The sequence below is a fragment of the Dysidea avara genome, chromosome 8 (genome assembly GCF_963678975.1).
Source record: "Dysidea avara chromosome 8, odDysAvar1.4, whole genome shotgun sequence".
NCBI classification, from domain to species: Eukaryota; Metazoa; Porifera; class Demospongiae; order Dictyoceratida; family Dysideidae; genus Dysidea; species Dysidea avara.
The window spans coordinates 9,350,591-9,372,643 of record NC_089279.1 but is presented as its reverse complement, the minus strand read 5'-3'; the positions used below and the strand labels follow the sequence as shown (position 1 = coordinate 9,372,643).

At 38.7% G+C, this 22,053-nt stretch overlaps 5 protein-coding genes across 11 annotated transcripts; 2 read left to right on the top strand and 3 right to left on the bottom strand.

Annotated features, from left to right (window-relative positions):
• Positions 1-5: 5 nt before the first annotated feature.
• Positions 6-3,217, bottom strand: LOC136263236 (RNA polymerase II subunit A C-terminal domain phosphatase-like). Of its 2 annotated transcripts, none has more exons than XM_066057737.1 (6): positions 2,900-3,217; positions 2,738-2,824; positions 2,590-2,680; positions 2,209-2,337; positions 1,674-1,918; positions 6-1,570 (listed from the first exon to the last, which is right to left on the bottom strand). In XM_066057737.1, exons 1-6 carry the CDS (start codon positions 3,118-3,120, stop codon positions 88-90), a joined length of 2,256 nt encoding a protein of 751 aa, XP_065913809.1. In that variant the 5' UTR covers positions 3,121-3,217; the 3' UTR covers positions 6-87. The 2 variants fall into 2 exon arrangements, with proteins under 2 accessions (XP_065913809.1, XP_065913810.1); XM_066057738.1 differs by having other exon boundaries at positions 3,049-3,203.
• On the top strand, positions 3,170-10,914 carry LOC136263241 (NADH dehydrogenase [ubiquinone] iron-sulfur protein 3, mitochondrial-like). 2 transcript variants are annotated; one of them, XM_066057749.1, is made up of 6 exons: positions 3,170-3,329; positions 3,388-3,450; positions 3,512-3,750; positions 8,159-8,284; positions 9,641-9,760; positions 10,697-10,914. In XM_066057749.1, exons 1-6 carry the CDS (start codon positions 3,236-3,238, stop codon positions 10,850-10,852), a joined length of 798 nt encoding a protein of 265 aa, XP_065913821.1. In that variant the 5' UTR covers positions 3,170-3,235; the 3' UTR covers positions 10,853-10,914. The 2 variants fall into 2 exon arrangements, with proteins under 2 accessions (XP_065913821.1, XP_065913820.1); XM_066057748.1 differs by having other exon boundaries at positions 3,509-3,750.
• LOC136263238 (WW domain-containing oxidoreductase-like) lies at positions 10,715-17,298 on the bottom strand. Of its 5 annotated transcripts, none has more exons than XM_066057741.1 (11): positions 17,129-17,268; positions 15,141-15,824; positions 14,963-15,087; positions 14,733-14,801; positions 14,535-14,592; positions 13,460-13,653; positions 13,232-13,338; positions 13,034-13,122; positions 12,683-12,868; positions 12,369-12,633; positions 10,715-11,824 (listed from the first exon to the last, which is right to left on the bottom strand). In XM_066057741.1, exons 4-11 carry the CDS (start codon positions 14,737-14,739, stop codon positions 11,639-11,641), a joined length of 1,092 nt encoding a protein of 363 aa, XP_065913813.1. In that variant the 5' UTR covers positions 14,740-14,801; positions 14,963-15,087; positions 15,141-15,824; positions 17,129-17,268; the 3' UTR covers positions 10,715-11,638. The 5 variants fall into 5 exon arrangements, with proteins under 5 accessions (XP_065913813.1, XP_065913814.1, XP_065913816.1 ...); XM_066057742.1 differs by having other exon boundaries at positions 15,145-15,824; XM_066057744.1 differs by having other exon boundaries at positions 14,737-14,801; positions 14,963-15,824.
• Positions 17,299-17,325: 27 nt separating this feature from the next.
• LOC136263242 (repressor of RNA polymerase III transcription MAF1 homolog) lies at positions 17,326-20,700 on the top strand. Its single transcript, XM_066057750.1, has 5 exons — positions 17,326-17,914; positions 18,129-18,596; positions 18,902-19,021; positions 19,426-19,505; positions 19,566-20,700. Exons 1-5 carry the CDS (start codon positions 17,832-17,834, stop codon positions 19,604-19,606), a joined length of 792 nt encoding a protein of 263 aa, XP_065913822.1. The 5' UTR covers positions 17,326-17,831; the 3' UTR covers positions 19,607-20,700.
• Positions 19,735-20,779, bottom strand: LOC136263243 (transcription factor MafB-like). Its single transcript, XM_066057751.1, has one exon. It carries the CDS (start codon positions 20,705-20,707, stop codon positions 20,024-20,026), a length of 684 nt encoding a protein of 227 aa, XP_065913823.1. The 5' UTR covers positions 20,708-20,779; the 3' UTR covers positions 19,735-20,023.
• Between the last annotated feature and the right edge of the window lie 1,274 nt (positions 20,780-22,053).

The following is a 22,053-nucleotide window of genomic DNA, read 5'->3' as shown; positions in this document are numbered from 1 at the left end:
AAGAATTAAATTATTCTACATCATGATGCATGTTAAAATATTTTTAAATCATGTGAAGGGTATACAGAAATACAACGAAATCTACAATTATGAAATCTGTGCTTCTAGTAAGGCACCATATTCATCATCATCGTCTTCATCATCTGAACTCTTAGCTATCTCACTACTACTGGACAAAGACTGTGGAGACTCTGAGAGTTTTCTCTTTCTGCTTCCTTCTATAATTCTGTCATTAGCATCGAGTCCATTCTCATTATCACTGTCAGAGTTATCTGAGTCCAAGTCATCATCCATTTCAGCATCCACTTCTTTGTCCATTTCAACTAAATCTTCATCAGAAATTAATGCAACACTAACAGAGCCTGTTGACATTAATCTCTCTAGTCTGTTATTATCAGCTTGAGCAGTTGGCTTGTCTTGATGCTGTTTCTCTTCCTTGCGAGGTAGCTTGCTTTCTTTCACAGGGTAAAGTACTTCATCGACACGTTGCCATCTTTCAGCTGATGCCCACAGCCAGCCACACTCCACAATTTTAATCCCAGGCATTCTTCTAGCTTCGTGTAGTTTACTAGTGCCCACCCTGCCTACAATAAGGTGCGTAGTGGGCTGGTATTTGGTGTCCACATTTCCAACTAGTGTAGAATGGATTGTAGCACCAAAAGCTCTTGCAGTGTTCCATTCTGGACACCTCTCTGGTGGCATATTCGTAGGAATCACACCAGTGAAGAGAATATTACAGTCTTTTAGCACTGACTGTCGCATGCTAGGGATGATCTCTTTCAGGTCAGGGGTGTGTACATGGGACGATGTACCAGCCACTGGTTGTTGACCTGTGTTTGCAGTAGTATCATATTCTGTATAAAAAATATCGTGTATTTTTGATAGTGTGACTGCCAGGTGTACTAAGAAGTCATCAGGATCTTGAATATCTGAAGGAAGTCTTCTAATACGTGATACGCTGGGATGGGGACCAGACTTTTTCTCAACTTCCTTGTGGCTGGGATCAACATCTGATTTAAGGACTGGTTCTTCTGTGGCAGGGATGTCTTCTTTGGTCTCTGGTGTTGGATTCTGCAAAGCAGATGCCGTGGTTATCATTGAAGCAGGAACATCGACCTGTACACTACTAGAATCTGGTGGATCTTGACTCAGTCCATTTGTACTGTTCACACTAGATACACCACTACTAGAGCTACCACTACTGTCAACACTAGAACTACTCTCACTGTCTGATCCTTCCTTGTCAGACTCTGTATATTCTGATGGATTGGGTTTTGTCTCTGATGTTTGCAATGTTTCACCTGTCTCGGGTACTTCAGTATTACATTCAGTATTTGGCTCTGTAGTTTCTGCATTGTTGCCACTAGAATTGCCAGCTATAGCTGATACATTATCTGCATCCTGTTCTGATGGGCGGGGCTCAGAAGGAGCATTGGGTGGGGCATTAATGTCACTGACTCCAGAGAAGAACATGTAAGGCTTCACATGTATCAAATTGGGGGCCCTGCACCAGACATCCTCTCGATCGTCAATAATTGCTACCATCCTGTCCCCACAAGGAAACACTGACCTGCACAAAACATTGCAGTCATATTGCCATTATTAGAAACTATAGCATACACTAGAAAGGACTTACATAGTAAGGACAAGTACAAGTCCATAGTGACCTTTACCTTAGACGTAAGACTTTAGATGTGGGGTCTACACATTCATCACGAGATATCACTCTGCTGCTGAAGTAACGCTTCTCAGGATCAATGATACCAGCTATCTTGTCAGCATACGAGCGGCATCCCATAGTTGAGATGTGCAGCTCATACAATTTGGACACCTTCTCTAGAAAATCTCTCACATGTGGTCTGAGCCGGGTATGGTAAGTCATGTGAGGGTGTTCCGGAAGAGTAAATCGGTGCACGTCCTACAAAAATACAACACATACGGTACCGCCAGATGTAATGTCGCCCTCTCTTGCATACGTGCAATTTACACGCAATTAAAGTAACTTAAAGGGGGTGTGGCACCTGTTTTGATTGCGAGTCTTTGATGAAGACTCACGATCAAAAAAAAGGTGTCACACCCACTTTTTAGCAATTTTTTTAATAGTGCGTAATTGCACGTGTGCAAGCGAGTGCGACATTACGCGAGAGCAGTACCATACATGACTAAGTTACAAGAATACATTGTATGCTATATATGTAGCGCACTTACTGGTAATCCTCCTTCAATGCCTGGACTGACTGCAGTGTGGATGAGGGTCTGATCAAGATCAACTATCAATGCTAGCTTACGACCTCTCAGTAACCTCAGCTGGTCTTGCCGAGCCAACCTCTCAGCTTCCTAGATGATATCAACAACTTGTGAGAGTGTGCACACAAATAAGTAGCATAGTCTTGTAAAGACTAGTTAGACTACTACTACTATAGGTCTGTCTGTATTCATTCTAGGAGTAGGTCAAGGCTTTCATCGAGAACCCATTGTTGCGTCCTCCAAACAAGCTTTTCATGTGTTTTTTTTTTTATTGTGAATTATCACCAGTCACGTGCACTTTCATATAATGTTATGTTACAATACAACTCATGTCCAGTTTACCTCTTGGCTAACTCTTATTCCTGGTATACTATGGATCATGGAGACTTGAGCTGTTACTGGCTGAGTCAGTTCACCATAAGCTCCCTCATATCTGGAGATGTTGTCCACATATTATCATGTCTCTAAAGCAGTAGTTATTATCTCTTACTTGCGCAGGTTTGCTCCACAATCAGCGCACATGTCATGCACAACAATGCTGTGCATACATCTTTCTTCTATCAGCATTACAATAGTCCTGAGTGTATAAATAACAATCATATAACAGTAATGGTTAATCACAAGGCTATATAGTGCATGAAATATAATATACCCTGGCTGCAGTGTAGCTGTTTCTTGTACCAATAGTTGTTTGACAACACCCACGCATGGTGATTTGAGTGATATTGCTTTTCCATCGCCCTCAGCGAGCTGGTACTTACACAGTACACTCCCCTTCCTAATTGTATCTCCCACGCTTACCGACCAGGAAATAAGCTTTGCAGGAACGCCTGTCTGGAGCTTTACTTCACGCGTGGGGTACTCTTCGTGCATCTAAGTCTTTATACACTTAAAATGTCTCTCTGTTTGAGGGATACAAACGACTTTCCCTTTGTATTCCAATATTTTAGAGCAGCATTGTTTTAATATTTTGGTGCGGTGGGCAGAAATGGCGGTGAGGTTGTTTAGTAGATGTCTAAACCAAGTACGTGCACCACTATTCACTCTACCACTGAGAAGAAGCGTTCTGAGCTGCTCGAGAAGTAAAACTTGAACTGCAGTTTTTTGTATTCTAATTTTATGGTGCGCTCTATTTTCTAGCACCAGCTTCATGCACAGCCAACACAAAGATATGGTCCCAACGTGACTTTGCATCACAAGCAGGTACAAAGATTTGTGCAGTTGTAACAAAAAGATATTGATGTAATCGTTTTCATTTCAGCAGAAAGCAAAGTCACTGCCAGACAAGAGGAATTATTCAAATTTGGAACCTACCTCCAAGAGGTGTTACCCAAATTCATTCAACAAGTTCAAGTCACTGGTACTGAACAGTTAGAATTGTTAATCCATCCAGAGGGTATTCTACCAGTGTTGACATTTCTCAGGGACCATACCAATGCACAGTTCAGACAGTTAATGGATATTACAGCTATTGACGTGCCAAAAAGACATTATCGTTTTGAGGTAATTGTACAGTTAACCAATACTTTTTATCTGTTTTTGTTGTACACTTTCTGATCTACAAATCTATGGAGCCAAGCCCCAAACACTCGTCCTGCTTATGTATGTTTTATCCTGTTGAGGTTTAGAATAGGAGGGAAATTGTGTAACTTAGTTTTCAGGTCAATAGAAGTTTGGAACTGTAATGTTTGTGTGTATTGTAGAGAGATCTGCTGTTTTGTTATTATGGTAGGAACTGAACTTTTAAAGTGCATTTTTTACCATAGGAAGGAACCTATGTGTATTTTCTGTAGAGTCTTTTTTTATTTCTTTACGATATGGCATGTTTTTGTTATCACATTGCCTTAGGTGTAAAGCACTTCACTTTACAATTTTCCTAGTGGAAAATTTTTTTTTTTGGTGTTTGCATGTTAACAGTAGTTCATTCCCCTAATAGGTTGATGTCCTTTTTTCTGATCTGATTGTCTTATCAAACTCCTCAAATAAAGGACAAAAACCTCTATAAAAAGAAAATATTTTTGTTCTAACAGGTCTGACTTGTATCTGAAAGAGGAAACTTCTAGTCGATTTGTTGGTCTAAAATTCTGGATCCTGATATGTCTTTGATCCATTATGGAGAAGTTCCACTGTCTTAGTACTTGAAATTATAAAAATTATTCCTTGGTCAGCAATTATGTACAAATTGTTGGTAAATTCCATTTTATCAACAAGAGATATATTGTGAAACAAACGATTTAAACAGTCTATTTTACAGTCGACTTCATGATTTAGTTTGTAAATACGGCAGCTACTTATTTAGTAACTATTGGTCAACAATAGGAGGACCATTTTGTGTCGACTTCAAACAATGATTGTAAACACAAGGAAATAAGCTCAGTTTTTGATGGTCAGTTCCATGATTTCTGTTATGTTAGTGGAATTGAGTATGTATACTGTTGTTTTGGTGGTAAGGAATTTGAACCAACTTCTCCTAACTCAAGCACTCTACCTGTCACAGGGATGCCAGGGGCTCCATACTTAAACTTGTCCACAAGAAGTACATAAGTTGTGCACTTTAGCTCTCTGCTGGTTCACGTATGTTCAAAAGTATTTCCTTGTTTGTAGAGTGGTTGTCCTTGGGTACGTCTACATGTATAGACATGTAAGATTACTTATTGAGGAGCCTTCTATTTCCAGTGAAAGCTCATTGGGAGGGTTTTCTTTGGGACTGAAAAATAGCCTCAAAATGAAATGGTCTTAGTAAGGTCGTGAAATACACTTTGGTTATGTTTGGAACCCACTTGACATGGTCACTATGTTGAGGTGGAGGTCATGAAATAAACCATCTTAGCTTTTTTGAGACAGGGTCACTATAATGAGGTGGTCTTATTAGTGGGGTCATGAAATACACTTTTGTTACCATAAAGCCAAGGGAGAAAAATTTCACTGATTTCAAGGTTTTGGAGATTAACAGGAAAAGTTTTGTCCTCAAGTTTTGGGGACTAATAGCAAAAAATTTTATCCTTGAAATATTTAGACCTCCATAGTCCATTATATCATGTAATACATTTTAGGATTGTTTGCAAATCCACAAAAAAAAAAATTTTTTTTTTTAATTTGGTAACATTGCTCAATCTTGAGAATATTGGCGCTCGTAATATTTAGGCTATACGGTATGTTTGGGACCTACTTGACCCGGTCACTATAATGAGGTGGTCTTGTTAATGAGATTATAAAGTACACCTTGGCTATTTTTGAGGCATTCCACTATAATATGGTGTTCTTGGTAGTGAGTTCATGAAGTACACCTTAGCTATGCTTGCGACCCCCCATGTCCACTATAATATTTTAATGGAAGTGTTTCACTGTATTGTGCTCAATAGTGATCCTATGGTAAACTTGGAATTGTTGTTTTATTATTCAGTTACACTAGTTCCTAAGTATCACGAGTCAATTTCTCTGAATGCTATAGCACTGCTACTGTTATTTCTTATATGATATTGTTAATATGATATTTATGGTATAGCATCATTTCGGTATGCTAAAGCTTAAGCTAGATTCTTTGCAACACACTGTTTCTCTAGAAAGAGGAGAGAATTGTATTGGTGAAGTGTTTTGCCTTCCAAACTGGCTAAGAGTCTGCATTCACAGCTTCCTAGAATTGTTTTTGGAAATCTGTATAGTAGTGTGTGACTGGCTAGTCTGTGATAGTTTTGTGTGTGTATGTGTGCGTACATGTGTATGTATGTAACACATCCACTAATCATTGCCCCAGTCAGTATTAATGGGACTACCTTTGTTAACTGAGGCTTGTCCTCCCACTTGGAAGTTTGCTCTTGGCTGGGTTTATAGCTATCCACGGTACAGTGGGTAGTATCCATTATTGGACAAGCAATGAAGTGTGTCTGTCTCTCTCCCTGTTTAGATGGTATTGAAAGTTGATGCAGGTAGTTTTCATTGTGAAGTGTTTTGTGTCAGTTCAAGAGTAGAACATTCTTAACAACATTGCAGAAGGCTTTCCCACTACTTGTATGGATGCACTGCAATTGAAAGCTTGAATTGTTGACTCTATACAGCAGTGATATTGTGACACACTTGCAAGGTGTGTACATGTTTCACTGGCGGTGTGTGGTATGTTCGATCATCAGTGTGAGATTCCATCAATGGATTCACAGGGTCAAAATGCATAAAATTTCTCCAAATTTCATTAGAAGGTTTGAGTTAAGCACAATAATGAATTAATGGACAAATTGATAGCCAAGGGCTGCAAATGTTGTTATCTATTGCTTCTTTCCCATAAACAGAATTATAGAGGGTGTTCTATGGATGATGTGATTGTATAACATCACAACGTGGTCCCAATATTGGAAATTCAGTCATGGGAGAGAAGCATAGGTTTGCTTCTTTACTAGGAAGGCCATTTGATTGTTGTTGGGGGTGGTTTATTGTGAAGATTTTGAGAGGCTTTTGACATGTGTCTGAAGTTCACACATTAGAATACTTGGTATATATGTCAATAGCAAGGATGTGGGCTGAATAGGGTGTTCTTTAGATCACAAGATATTTGATGACTTGTGACCAACCTCACAATAACTGCTAGTCAGTCATCTGCTTTTGCCATTCAGTTTAACATTCAAAATAGCCTACAAAACATTTCCGTCTTCAAAATGGCTGATTGATACCTGACCTTTTTGATACTGCATTGTAAACATGTATTTTAGTTTGTTGTGGTCCATTGCATTGGAAGGCTTATCTTTATGGTGTCCTTATAAACTTGCACGACTAGCTGTCGAGGAACACCTAGGTAGCCTGTTAAGTGTATGGGACTTTACTTAAGATTGACTGTTAAGTAAAGTGACCATGTTACCAAGAGTTGATAATATGGAGAGGAGTCTAATGCCTTATAGTCCTGTAACAGATGATTGTGCAGGAGTGGATATGGCTTCTTTTCCATGTAACGTATAGAATTCTAGTATTTGTTCATTTCTTTACTGCAATTAGTTTAGCGCACAGTGAAGAATGTTCAAGAATATTATCTTACTGAAGCAGCAGATCACTGAAGACCAAGTAAGGAAATATAATGGACGGTGTTCCTTCAATTACAAAACGCTTAAAGGCAGGTACTCTTACGTTACTAAATCATGAAGTACAATTCAATGTGCTCACTGTAACAAGCTAGGGTGATCTTAACTTATTAAAAAGAGAGAGCTGAGATTTTCCGGTACCACTTTGATATCAGTACTTGTTCATTGTGTGTGTGTAGGCGCGTGCACATGCTATTCTCCTGTTTGAGTTATGGTGTGTCAGTTGTGTACACATCTTGATTATAATTTTCGACCATGACAAATTGAGGTGTGTACCGTGTACATGTTTATTGTCACACTGTAATGTGAGATAAGCACCTGTATGTATTCATGTACTATATAGCGGTACTGAAAGACAAATTATTGTTCAAGAACTAAAATGATTTGTAGCTTCTCTATTCATGACAAAACACTGCATAAATCACACTGTAAGGGTGTAAATATTTCCTGAAATATTGTCACGGATTCGGATTTTGAAACTAACAGTTACAAAAACATGTACACATTGAGGTGGGTATGGTTTATCAAGTATTTATTTGTTTTGTCGTAACCTTGACATACTTCTAGTTTGATTAGAACTAAAACAAACTTACCAAAGTGACCACACACACTTTATATATGACAATGGGTTGTATTTCTAGTTCCAATTAACATAATCCAATTAACATATTATGTTAATTACATTACTATATTGTTGACTAGATGTTATGGTGATATGGAATATGATGAAATTGTGTGTTAGTGTTGTATAGAGTCTTGTTTTGTCCTCGTTGTCTTGTGATGTGCAATGCATTGTGTGTTGTAGTTTGTGTATGTGCTATTTTTAGATTTATGTTTTCTGTTTTTAGGTTGTATATAATCTCCTAAGTTTGACGTATAATTCTCGTGTGCGAGTCAAGACTTACACAGATGAGTTGACCCCACTTGACTCAGCTGCTCCATTGTTCAGTAGTGCCAACTGGGCAGAACGTGAGGTAATAACTGTATAGATTATATGACCTTATATGTGACCGGATTTGCGAAAAGGGGTCTTCCACACTCATCCAATTTACAACTTTGACGATTAATAACTTCAGATAGGAAAAAGCTATTGACTTGAAATGTGGTCAGTAGTGAGCACCAACATAGCGTAATGGATGGAGAAAATTTCAGGTTTATATGTTAGCTGAATACTAAGTTATGGTCTACCAAGTTCATAGAATTGGATGCGTGTGGAAGACCGTTTTTCGCAAATCCGGTGACATATGTGGATAACTATTTGTAGTACGCAATTCACTGCACCATAAAATTAATATTGCTTTTGATAATCAGGGCTGACCATGGTCCCAATTATCTTGCTGATAATGCATATACATACACCTGTAAAGCAGACAGACTTATATGTGAGGCCAGTCATATGTACTTGTGCACACATACCTTGGACCTTGGAAGAGAGCCATCCAGTGGATGATGCTCTAGTTGAAGAATCCAGCAACAACCATGTGGAGTACGAGTAGTTATACATTTGTGTTGAGCTATATCCTGTGTGAGGGTGTGCACACACATGCACGCAGGGCCCAGTTACTTCCTAATCAGAAAGCACATGAGTTTATTTATAACTTTGGTATAGAGCGTATTGAAATGATGACTATTAAAATCATATAGTTCAGAATTAATCAGAAGATATTATAATTTGCCATGTGAGATCATCGCGATAGAAATATTGCAAATATAAGGGGAACATACATTTTCACCTAATTGAAATGTGAAGCCATTTGGTCTTCTAATAAACTAATTTCATTGTGGCACAGTTTTGTGTCTCAGCTAGTATACAATCTGTAACTAGGTGTAATTTATAGAGGCATACTGATAACTGGATTGGATTTTATAAACATCCAATACCACCATCGTTTTTGTGTTAGTATATAGCTACACCAGGGTTTTGTAGAAGCTACTTGAACTTCTTGTATATCCTAGTAAATTGTGACCCCCTCCCCACGACACATGCAGTGTCTTTTTTATTACTGGATTTAGAGCACAAATTGTTCACGGAAGGGTCTATGTTATCATATCAGATCAGCTAAGTCATATTGCCGTACCTCTAGTAAATACTTGTTAATTACATTACAATTAATGATGATTGACGGTGTAATGGGCAGAGAAACTGTAGACAAATCAGTGATAGCAAAACATGTTGGTCTACTCGTACCCATACAACATTATACATACAACACCATCTGGTAATGGAATGCATATAAGGTACTTTTAGTATGCATGCCTAAATGAGTAGAGTGTAAATTGAGCTCCATTGTATCTGTAACTTGTTGACATATCTTGTTTCCTCACACCAGATTTGGGACATGTATGGTGTATTCTTTTCCAATCATCCTGACCTGCGTCGCATCCTGACTGATTATGGATTTGAAGGACATCCGATGAGAAAAGACTTCCCACTCAGTGGCTTTGTGGAGGTGTGTGTGTGTGTGTGTAGTGTATTATATAGTATTACTACTGTATTGTGAGCAACTCTGGACCATTCTAATATGTCCACGCACATGTTGGGTACCGTATTTACTTGGTTAAATGCCACACCTCAAATAGTCGCCTTATTTATAAAACTGGTCACACCATATTCTTAAATATGTAAAAGTGCTGCTAGGATTGAATTCATAGAAATGTTGTTTTAAGGAGTTAGCTGCTTACCCTTGGATGAACTAGACTTGTTACTGTCAACAAGAAGAGAGCAATAGTCATTCTATGTTGTGGGCATTCCTTTCATCTACTGTTCCGCCATCACAGTGAAGTATACTAGAGCTGCTAAAAGCATTAAGTAAGTACATAGTCTCCTTATAGCAACGGTCTTTGTTTGATATACTGAATAGTCACCGCAATTGAGAGCTGCTTGTACTATAACGCCTCTTGACTAGTGGCTGGACAGATTTTTGATGTAGTATCCACAGTGTTTAAGCAAGTAAATACGGTGTGTGTCCTGATTTCAGGGGTCCAAATGTGTGAGTGTGCACTGTTACTGTGGACAAATGTCCTAGGGTGTCTCTTAGGATACCACTTCAGTTCTGTGTTGCTATGGACAGACAGTTTTATTAAATGTGGGCGAAGTTCTCAAGGAATAATGTTTTCCCATTTTCCTAGAAACCATGAATAGCAGCTATTTTTTTCCTAATATACACAATGTCATGCAGCCAGCTAATATTTAGTCATTGGAATTTCTTTGAATTGACCTCAAAATCAGCTGTAGTGATGGCTCCTCGTAGCAGCTGCTGTTGACAATAATTTTAACATTCCAGTACAAGGTGTTACTATGGACTTCGATTCCTAAGGATGTTTTTGAGTCCTAATGTTACTGGGGTAATGGTGTAGATGTAAACACTTTATAATGTCCTTGTTAGGTACGATATGATGATGAGGTTAAGCGTGTCGTATGTGAGCCGATTGAGCTGACACAAGAATTCAGAAGATTTGATTTGGCATCACCGTGGGAGCAGTTTCCTAAACACAGGCCAGAGATTGACGCCCCAAAGCAAACAACTGACACTGAAAAGTGACCTCGCCACCCACACACACACAAGAAATCTTGTAAAAGATTTATTGAAACACACACACATCACTTGTTTATCAGAACTACGTTGAAACCTCTTCAGTACAGAACTTGCATTCCTTTTGCCACTGTGATCACACATCAAGGGGTGACTGCACAAAATTCAGTTCCTTAATCCACAGACAGGTGGTTTGTTATGGTGCCAGATGTCTGCTTTCTCACAAAGGAACACTTATAGGTCTTCGTAAAATATTTTGTCTGGAACAGAAGAGGTTTCAGTATTGATAAAGCTTAGCAAAGGCATGGCCTGGTTTAAAATATTATATGCACACACCAATATTACACCTTTTATTAAACCACCGATGAAATCAGTGGATTAATGCAATTAATCTTGTGCATAAACACACCAACCAGTTGCTGTTTTTAATGGTGATGATTTAAGTCAGTCTCTTTACTGTATATGGTAAAAGTTTTAATGGTCTCCCAGTCAAAGTTAAAACTTTTTCTGCATATGCAGTTTGTTGCTGTAGCTTTGGGAAGACCTAATGTTTTCAGCCAAAAGTTGTTTACGTCTTCAAACTGCCAAGTCAGCAGATTTGGCTACTGACTCAGCAAACATGGCGAGTTTCTCACGGTCTTCTAGTCAGAATCAAAACTGCTTTGTAGCTATTATGGGGAAAATCAACTCAGCCATTTATTGCTCAAGTTGTTTACATGTTTAAAATCTGCTGAGCTGGTAATCTTAGCCGCTTATTTGGCTAACATAATGAGATCATGCTTTGTGAATGAATGTTTATGTGTTGGGTGTGGTCCGTTCTCTTATTAACTGCTCTGAAAGTTCCCACAATGCTGTTGCTGTGTCAGCATTTTGTGCCTCTTCTGACGGATGAACTGGCCAGCAGTCGTACAAGTAGAGCCCTCCTATTTCGTCCATTGTAGGATGTGCGGCACAGAACACAATACCCGCAGCTGCTTGCTCCTGTAATATAAACCATCACATGATCACACTTGTATGGTTCTATCGCTATAAATCTAGTTAACATGTCCTAATTTGGTATAAACTGCTGATCAAAACAAGTTAATGAACTACACTTTATTTTTAACAGCACCCAGACATAACAACCCTGATTGTACTGAAGAAATATAATATCATTAAACTAGTAAACACTGCGGATTATATGTTGATACTGAAATAGAATTATGATCATTAACAAAAGATTAACACACCTACACCCACAGAAAAACAACTGGAAGGACAAATACAATGAATCTATCCAATGCCAGAATCTGCAAATGAAAAGTTCTATATTACAGAGGCCAATACATTTTTATCTCGTAATGTTACAGTGCAACTTGTCCAATTTGGTCACCATATAAGCTATTGACACCTGTCTAAACTAAATGTCTTAAAAGTCTCCATACATGCAAAGTTACATATAGACATGCAGCCACCTTGTACCATTACTGGTCAAATTAGAACACCAGGTTTTAATTCATTCATGCACTCTTGATTTTTAACTTACCACGGACTTGACAAAAGGCCACATCATCATTCTCAGAAGGTTATATAACATTCCAGCGTTCCTTAGCATATTGGTTGATAGTAGGTTGCCAGGGTGCACCACATTACAAGTCACCCCGACTTGTATCATGATCCGGTTCAGTTCTAGAGCAAAGAGCATGTTACACAGCTTGGAGGTCCCATATGCAGTAATTGTATGATAGTCATCTTTGTTAGGCTTTTGTAAAGTGCACAAGTTAAGGCTAGCAGCATCAAGGTCAGTGTAACTAAACAGGAAAAGGATGATAAAAATAAAACATGATATTAATTGTTTACCGGTGAGATTCTGAGCTGACTACTATGACCCTAGCAGGAGCTGATTTGATGAGGGCCTCCTTTAGCAACTGGGTTAGGTAGAAGTGACCAAGGTGGTTTGTGGCAAAATGAAGTTCCAAACCATCACTGCTCAACTGAAATGGCCCTCCAAAACTAGCAGCATTACACACCAGTATATGTAGTGGCCTGTAACAGGACAGAAAAATTATCTTTTGTATCAGAATTAGTATTGTTTTGTAGCCAGTGAAACACTTAAACTGTTTATTGTCAACTATTGGCTATGAACAAGTAACCTGCCCCTTGAAATCTCACAAGTGACCACATGGCAATCTTACAAGTGCAAAGACTTACACATTTTTGGCAGTAAACTGCTGAACACACTGTTTAACACTGTGCAAAGAGGCCAGGTCCAGATGTAACACCTCAACGTAGGCAGATGGCTGCATAAAAGAATATACACCCCCTCAATGGTCAATTGTCACTCATTAATGTGCCATATGGTTATGTGGGGAAGCCAAATAACACAAAAGAAACATTAAATATGCTTACATCTTCAGCTAATATCCTCTGCATAGCTTGTTGAGCTTTTGTCATATTCCGACACGCCATAAAGACATGGGCCCCAGTTAATGCCAAAACTCTAGCAGTTTCAAACCCTAGACAATGTACATAACACACACAACACACACACACAAACAACAACAGATAACTACTAAAAACACTGGGTGCATATAGTGAACTTAAAGGTACAAAGTTCAATAGTTAGAGTGCACTTACCTAAGCCAGAGTTGGCACCAGTTATCAAAGCAGTCTTTCCTTTGAGGTTAACATTCCTTACAATCTCAATAGCCTTTGTGTGTGGCTGAAATCTATGTTGAATACCAGCATACTTGTCTACAACTGATGACTTCTTTAACTTTCTGCTTGTTAGAAGCCTGGGATCAACCAGAGAGACTTGCTGCTCCATGTGACTATGTGTGCAGGAGAAATTGCACACAAAACACAAGAAATCTTATAGTGAAACAAAAAAAGGCATCTACAAAGATATCTACAAAGAAAATATATCCCTTAACAAAAATGCTGAACACAAGCATGTGAAGCACATCAAACAACCCTACCAATTATTGCAACACAACAATATATAAACTATGACTTGCAACGTGGTATGGGATGGCAACCGATACCATATGGTGTTGTCTAGCATAGCAACCATGCTATTGTATGACTGTTGTCAAGGACAGCTATCACATACACACAAGATATTTTAATACAGCTAAGTGCAAACAGTTTCTAGTTAAAGAAACCAAACAAACTCTATTCAAAGTAAAGTATTTGCATTAGACAGTGCCATTAAGATTTAATTTTATCACAGCTGCTTTTTAACAGGTGTAGCTACTTGGAAACACGGGTATACTTTAACATGACATATATATTGTTAGCTCAGTGAACATTGTAACTACCAAACTACAAGATTAAAACATTTAAGACCAGTTAACTTTATTAGACAATAAAGAATTCTTAACAAACATTCATCACGTTCATTTCTGTGTTGACTTTATTATTACTGCGTGACTACTAGTATGGTCCAATAACCATATATAACCATGCTGGAACATATGTTCATTAATTTGTCATGGGTGGCCTTGAGAAGCTAACAGAAATGGGCAGTCCAAGTACCATTAACAGGCATAACAAAACACGTCCCCCATAAACCATAAACACACCAGCAATCAGCAGAAACATGTATGGGGTCATTAAAGTTGACACAGTGTCAATCATGTCACAGATGTTATGGGTGGCCCAAGCTTAACAGCGTGTGACACTGTGCATGACAGAGGTGTGTGCAACTTACTCCACAAACAACAGCTTCTGATTCTCATCTTGAAACCTTTGCCAGCCGTAGGGAATTTCTGGAACACAAAGAACCATAGGTGAATGCTGTTTATGGTAGAGCTATATTCTTCTGTATGGCTTGGTCTGTGTAGCTTGTATGTTTAATTGTGTTATGGCAAAACAGCTGATACTAAGGGCATGTGCGTGAATAACACACCTACCATGATCGACTTTGTAACGCAGTTTAGTTCTTGGGTGTTCCCAATGGGTCACTTGTGATTGATGACTATATTATAGAAACAAACAATGGGTGAGAGTTACATCATACCCACCTATACACACACACACTACATACACCCATATAGTACCATACAATGAAACTTTCTTTTATCTGACACCTTTGATAACTTCCCTACACACAAATATTATTATCACCATGTACACCACCTTATTTTTGGTACAACGAATGACCATCAAACCAAGTAGCTATAGGCCTTCTTCACATTACACCTGCTTGTGGTTTTATTCAATGAGGGAATGTATGATTCTGCAGTATTCACTTGGGACTATACCTGGGCATTAACATATAACAAGCTATTTCTACACTTCTGTACTCGCATCTTACCTACTTGGAGCATATATCCGTTTAAAGAGAGAAAAGAGAGGTATCCAGGGATGATTTCAGAGACAATCAGATGAACAAAAGATGTAAGTGTAAGATGTAAGACTAAAGAATCAGGCACAATAAAATTTGATAACTTACAGTACACTAACAACATTGTGATGGCCTGAAATATGTAGCACAACATGATCACATGCAGACAGTATGAATACAGACAAATGTGCAGTGCACATGCACAACATAATAATTATACAAGCATGTTTGCAAATTGGCCGTGATTGTGAGCATGTCTGCTTGCATAAAGTGTGTAGAACAATACAGGTGTGAGATGCAAGCACAATTTGATTGACCAATTGTATATCAGTATACTCAGCTGACACTGTTCTTCTGAATGGAATAAAAACAAAAGATAATGAAAAATGAACTGAACTCTGAACTCTCATAGTTAAGGTCCTAAAGAGCCCTCATTACATTAAACTGACCTTCTAGTTGGTACTCAGTTGCCTAATGTTATACAAGTTTCTCCATACAAACAAACACTAAACCATAACTCTGAAATATCCACAGTAAAGTCTCCTCTTTATTTAAAATCAACGGCATGTATGAAAAGTAAATAAGATGTTCCCTCATTAATAAGACCACGTACTTCATTGTTGAGGTCACATTTACTTGGCCCCATCAGTGACCCTATTAATGACACCATTGTACGTGTAAAATTATATAATAATAATACAATGAAATGGTTAATACTAATAGCACTACAAGAACTAGAAACTGAAGGAGTTAACTACCGACAACTTAACAAACAAATTGGCTAAATGAAACAATCTCTCTTACTGCGACAAAAGTAAGTCTTTATTTTCATAATTCCTGAGACTACTGAATTGTACATGGACCTGAATGTCTGACGGCCCCATCTTTAAGCAAAAATTGAATGGCAGACAACATAATCAGAATTTGCAACTATGAGTATAGTTCTGATATGTTAAATAATATGTGACACTTAAACTGATTTGAAAACTGTATGTCTGTGTTACTGACAGGTATTGAAGTCATCAAGAATGAGTTTTATAAATGATAACTGTGCTTCATAATGTGTGTAAATGGCACAGTAAACAGTTGGGTGACTCTGTGTGCACGCACGCACACACACACACTCCCTCCATACAACAAACACACGTCTTTTGTTGCTTGATAAAGGTCGTGTAACCTTCCATAAAGAATGGTACAGACAGCGGATTATCATGCCCCCAGTGCACAAGTGGCTGCCCCTTCACACAGAGAGGAAGGGTCTGGTCACTCTAGCAGTAGTGTTGTAACAATGGAATGTAGTTAAATAATAACATCACAATAATAACAGTGACAATGGCATGTCTGACAACCCTACAAAGTTAAGGTTGCTAACAATTGTGCAGCATCACGAGTAGCTATATCAGTTCTAACTATAAGGGCCTTTACTATCTCCATCTTCTGTCCTTTTACCCGGCTATTGGAGACTACATACAGCCTAAATCATATCGCATCTTTACAAGACATATCACACATTATGAAACTAAACACCAACAATGTGATTTGATTGGTGTTACCTGTGCTACGTACTGTAACATGCCACAACATTTTGAAGGCCAGACCCTTCCTCTATGTGAAGGGACATGTGCCACCACCATTACACTTGCAGCTACACTGTAACCAAAAGACCCAACAGAATAGCTTGTGCCCCTGACCAAGCACAGTTTGCCATGTTTGTGCTTCATGCAAATTTAAGATGTTATTCTACGGGTTGCAAAGTGTGCCATCAGGAAATGTCTTGGGCTGGTACACAGTACGTGATTATCATCAGCCATTGCCCAGGCACTAAGAGTAGATTCCGGCCGACAGTGTTATAACAAACACTGACACACACTACATGTATGCACTCATAATTTTTATTGTAATGTAAATTTTGAGTTCATCTAACGAATGTGGGTGTGTTTGTCTACTCTTTGACTCACTCCACAAAAAACACTCTCCCATCATCAGAAACTCTTGCATCCCACTTTTCCGGCAAATCACCCAGGTCTACACTAGTCTCTTTGCTCCACGGGTGATAAAAATGCCCACCAATTTCCATGATCAGTTAGGCGCGCGTACTCGTTTTAAAGTGACTGGCGCAATTGAAATTAAAATGTCCCGCGCGACATGACAAATGACCTCATTTCCAGCGAATAAGATCACAGCGCGACGCAGCAGTTTGTGTATCCAAGAAAGGAGTCTTCTGGAAGAAGCGAGAAAGGAATTGAATTCGGCCCTGTTTAAAGTGACCACTGATTAGAAAAAGATACCCGAAACGTTGGGAACGTTTGTGAAGGAGTTTTCAAGAACTCTGTCGTGAGGAAAAGCATCGACTGTGCTTTAAATAAAAATTGTCACGCCCTTGTTTTGTTAACGCTTCTCACTTCACACCTCCAAATTAACAGGTCCTACATTATACTATAGTGTAATTATATTTGAGAACAGACTTAACTACTGAAGTATTTGTAAACATTTTGATGGCTTCTGGTAATATTTATGCTAACGGATACAGTCAGTTTCCAACAAGTAGTATTCCCATTAGTTTTGGGTTTAGTTCAGTCATAGCTGGTTGGTATAAATCTTCACGTCATTACAAGTTTCAAGCTCAACGTTTGCCGAACTGTTTTATTGAACTTTATTAAGATGAAACTTCTCCAGAATTCAAAATTGGAAAGTATCAGTGCGTCTTTGTGTCAGGACACTGGAGATTGTCAACTCAATGGAAGGTGAGACTACTTTGCACCTATATCCTGTGTTCCCATATAATTGGTTATGGCTTCACTCTTACAGTATGCTTTGTTAAGTCAACTGTGGTTTTTCAGTTTTTGTTGTATATAATTTTGTTTGATTCTTATGATTTATGAATGTAGTTAAAATGTCCGCACTTACAAGGTTGTATTATTAATAGTGTGTTTACATGCCTGTTACCTGTTCTATTAGAATTGAGAGTTATTCTTGTAAAATGGCTGGCAACGACAAAAGGTTGTACAAACTTTTGACTACTGATTCTACGGAAGTGCAAGCACTTTCACCACCCCAGACCTATATTGGTTCGCCAGCTTCGGGCACACCGACTGTTGGTCCCAATGCTATTCCCATTGTATTTGTGAGATCCTCGAGTGTTGGCAGTGGTGCCCACAGCTTGGAACAACCTCAAATGTGTAATACCATTAACAGGAAAATATTGTTTCATCTTATATCTACCCTGAACATGAGCTTTCACCCTGACTATGATTTTACTGATGCCAAATCAGATGAATTCAGTTTGGAACCAAATCTCAGCTGGACGATGAGCTCTGTAAAGTCTAATTTGTCAGCAGCTCTTGGAGATAGCTACAGTACATTTGAACAGCAACTCTGGTCTGCTATTGAAGAAGAGATCCAACTAAAAGAGTGTGAAATATATAGGTCAGGAGGTCATGTGTTGTATCAGTTCATGTATTGGATGTGATCTAGTTGCCCCCTCAATGTGGAAATCATTTCTGTGGTATAAGCCACTGTTGCCCTATAGTTTATCAACAAGTCATATCCAGGTACCCACATTGGTGTTTGGGTAATGTCTGCTGGGAAACTATCAATTTAGTTGACTTGTTATCTTGAATTTTACATGAGAATTTAAAGGTCACTTTATATGATGTGTGTTATATGTTTGTATGATGAGATCAGAGGAACTAGTGATGTTTGTGTGAATATACTATTTTTTCCTACTCTAGTTACAATCCTGATCTGGACTCTGATCCATATGGAGAAGAGGGTACTCTTTGGTCCTTCAACTATTTCTTCTACAACAAAAAATTGAAGAGGATTCTGTTCTTCACGTGTAGGGCGATCAGGTGGGTGAAGGGGTTGGTTTACTGTTGCATTCCATTGGTACCCATTGTGTGGGCATGTTTGAACAGGCCTAATGGACTTAGTGCATTAACATGTTTGTGGGTAGGCAGTAGGTGCTCTAGTAAACAATGATTTTAGTTTTTAGGAACGTAGAAAGGGGTGGATGGTGTAAGGGTGGTGCGATCTTTGGTGTTGTTTTGCAGGGACTTAACCCAGGCCTTCCCCATCTTGTGGTATGCTGGTATGTGTGGTATTCCCCTGGGAACTCACTGTAATTCGATGTTATTTTAAATAATTTTTATGGCCACATCATGGGTACACAATGGTCGCTCTGGTCAAATATCGAGCACCACAAGTTTTCGTGTAAGAAATAGAAGTTAACAATGGTTTCTTTCTGTTTACTTAGCAACCACCTGGCTACTGGAGTTAAACCAGAAGATGAAGATGAATTTATGGAGGACATGGAACTAGGCCCTCCTTATGATGGTAAGAAACCTGTTGTGATGATTAAATGTTGCTTAATTAACACCAATATGTCTTTTGCAGATGTGAAAGATGGGCTGTTTTCACCTATTCTGACAGTTTAGCTGTCACAAATGTTTAGATTGTATATCCAAGAACAGTTTTATCCTTTTTTTTTGTAACAAAATAATTCGTTTTATTCATGTTAACCCTCTTGTATTACCCACCCCTATACATGTTGTGTTACCACTGATTTATTTTTAAAGAATTATTCATTGTGATTTCAAAAAAAATTGGATTAAAAATTAGTTCGATGTACAACAGAATTACAGCAGATTTAAGTCAACAACATAGAGAAACAATTACAATTAACAAAAAATTAAGTCAGTTCAAATACAACACATATATACAGATAAAAATAAGCCTCTGGCGAGCAAACGGTTAATCAATTGTTGATTATGATCCCTGAATCATCTGTAGGGTAAAATCCAAAGTAGTACACTGTTCAAGTGTCTGAAAAGGAAAAAAGGGTGAATTAAAAGTTACTTCTGAGTGTTAACTTGTCTGGCAAGGACATCAGCCCTGTTTTTGTAGTAGTCACGCTGCTTGCGCATTTCAGCTAATTCTTGCTTCACCTTTAGAACTTCAGTCTGCAGCTGAGTCTTAGTAGATTCAAGTTCACTTTTTTGTTGCATTCTCCTTACTCGGGAATTGGAAGCATATCCTCTATTCTTCAAAGTGCGTCTGCGTTTTTTTAGTTGCTTTACGATATCTTCAGGGCAGCCCTTACACAGCCTATTGATGTCACGAGCAGTGTATTGAGCTAACTGGTCATCGGTAATGTTAAGAATGTTGGATCCAGCGCCGCCCACTTGGTAGCTGCGAGGAGCGTAAGATTTGTCTTCTTCGGAATAATCTTCGTCGGTGTAACTTGCTGGAGATCCTTGATTTGAAGTAAAGGCTGGAGAATACAGCGGAGTAGCAGGTGGCTGAGGTTGAAACATGGTAAAGTGGCGTTGCTGCTGGAAAGTAGCTGACATGGGAGTTTCTTCAAACGCCGGCTCTGATTTAATTTTTGAAGCATCCATGATTGTGGAATAGTTGTCGTTCTGAAAGCCTCTGAGTAGAAGTCCAATATCGTCTACGTCCAACCTTTCTAAGTCAGCTACTGAAGGTACAGAAGCGTCTTCGTTAAGGAACGGACCATCGAAGCTAAAATGATCCATAGAAATAAAGGGTAAAAGCGTCAAACGCTGCAAACTAACTTCACAAAACAAACCTGTTGAATTATCCAAGTTCAAACCCACTCTTCTTTTTGTACCGTCATTTCTGCTGAGTTGGCATAATTGTCACTTACACGTCACTAGTTACTAATTTTAGAACTTTCAATTACGTAATAGGTCAGACATTCTAATTTTAGAATAATTTTGTTTATATCCTATTGGTTTAGTGCAGATTTGAGCAAAGCTTTGGGCCCCATCTCCTAGCGATTAGACGTAAATAAAATCGTTTAATCGCTAAAAAACATTTCTCTAGAGCCCGTTGCTTCTCTGTATGGAGTGTCGTGGGCTTGATCGTGCGCATCGACTGACCACTTCTTGGGCGTGTACGATCACGCACTGGCTTCCATCCGCGCTGTCGAGATTGGTAAAGCTTTGCTTAAACGGAACAATAATTACACTCGATAAAATAGTTATCTGATTGCACATAGCTGAAAATATCATTGTTAGTTAATACTGCTTTCTCCAGAGTTTTCTCTGATCATCCATGACAACACACATTGAGCTATGTTGGATTAAGCTATCCCTATATTTGCAAAAGTTAACCAGGATGAGTAACAGAGAACACTGTAATCTTACAATGATCTCTGTAGTTAGTGGCATCTGTGATGGGCTCAGCTGCTAAACCAACAGACCTATATCTTTTAGTATTGCTATGGTAATAGCATGTTGCCTGTGCTTCTCTGAACTTCGGCTAGCAAAAAAAGAAATTAGCAATTGTTTATGGTATATGGATTCCCACCTTTTAAGGGTTAAGGTATTGCTACTGATAGCTGGCCTACATATATAGGGTGGAGAGAAACCTCACATGAAGAGGTCCATTCAGACCTGTTTACGACTTGAGACTCTCTGATGTCTCTTCTCATAACATTCTTTCATGTAGATGGGATGTATTACAATACTAACATATAACCCTGGGCCTGCCCAAACCAGCCCAGATGTCTCACAACCAGCTGTTTACCTGGTGGTTTTTTTGTGGCTTCCTGAATGTTGTGTGTGAGGTTTGTATACTTAAATTAGCTACTGTCCATGGGAGGGTTGGTCAATATGTTTGGTGTGTGGGAGAATAGTGTGTGTCCCCAGTGTGCCAGCCAGTGTGCTGGTTGGCTTTTGTTATCCTCCTCAGGTGTACACTGTACTGTACACGACACGCATGAGTCTTAGATTGTTCTGCCACATAGTCTTGTGTGGTTGGAGCCTTTATATGCTGGAAAACAAAGGATGATCTACATAAACTAAGTCTTGGGTAAGTATTTTGTACCCTTAAAGGTGACTTTGGTTGTGCATGTCAA

What these genes read in the sequence shown, in the direction of transcription:
- LOC136263236 (XM_066057737.1), bottom strand. Translation starts at nt 3,120, where the DNA reads ATGCACGAAGAGTACCCCACGCGTGAAGTAAAGCTCCAGACAGGCGTT. An exon ending in GAATAAGAGTTAGCCAAGAG is followed by an intron (nt 2,338 to 2,589) that starts GTAAACTGGACA and finishes GATATCATCTAG; the next exon opens with GAAGCTGAGAGGTTGGCTCG. An exon ending in TCTAAAGTCTTACGTCTAAG is followed by an intron (nt 1,571 to 1,673) that starts GTAAAGGTCACT and finishes TGTTTTGTGCAG; the next exon opens with GTCAGTGTTTCCTTGTGGGG.
- LOC136263238 (XM_066057740.1), bottom strand. Translation starts at nt 17,247, where the DNA reads ATGGAAATTGGTGGGCATTTTTATCACCCGTGGAGCAAAGAGACTAGT. An exon ending in GCGTTACAAAGTCGATCATG is followed by an intron (nt 14,593 to 14,736) that starts GTAGGTGTGTTA and finishes TTTGTGTTCCAG; the next exon opens with AAATTCCCTACGGCTGGCAA. An exon ending in TGGTGCCAACTCTGGCTTAG is followed by an intron (nt 13,339 to 13,459) that starts GTAAGTGCACTC and finishes TACATTGTCTAG; the next exon opens with GGTTTGAAACTGCTAGAGTT.
- LOC136263242 (XM_066057750.1), top strand. Translation starts at nt 17,832, where the DNA reads ATGAAACTTCTCCAGAATTCAAAATTGGAAAGTATCAGTGCGTCTTTG. An exon ending in GATTGTCAACTCAATGGAAG is followed by an intron (nt 17,915 to 18,128) that starts GTGAGACTACTT and finishes CTGTTCTATTAG; the next exon opens with AATTGAGAGTTATTCTTGTA. An exon ending in AAAGAGTGTGAAATATATAG is followed by an intron (nt 18,597 to 18,901) that starts GTCAGGAGGTCA and finishes TTCCTACTCTAG; the next exon opens with TTACAATCCTGATCTGGACT.
- LOC136263243 (XM_066057751.1), bottom strand. Translation starts at nt 20,707, where the DNA reads ATGGATCATTTTAGCTTCGATGGTCCGTTCCTTAACGAAGACGCTTCT.
- LOC136263241 (XM_066057748.1), top strand. Translation starts at nt 3,236, where the DNA reads ATGGCGGTGAGGTTGTTTAGTAGATGTCTAAACCAAGTACGTGCACCA. An exon ending in CGTTCTGAGCTGCTCGAGAA is followed by an intron (nt 3,330 to 3,387) that starts GTAAAACTTGAA and finishes TCTATTTTCTAG; the next exon opens with CACCAGCTTCATGCACAGCC. An exon ending in CCAACTGGGCAGAACGTGAG is followed by an intron (nt 8,285 to 9,640) that starts GTAATAACTGTA and finishes TCCTCACACCAG; the next exon opens with ATTTGGGACATGTATGGTGT.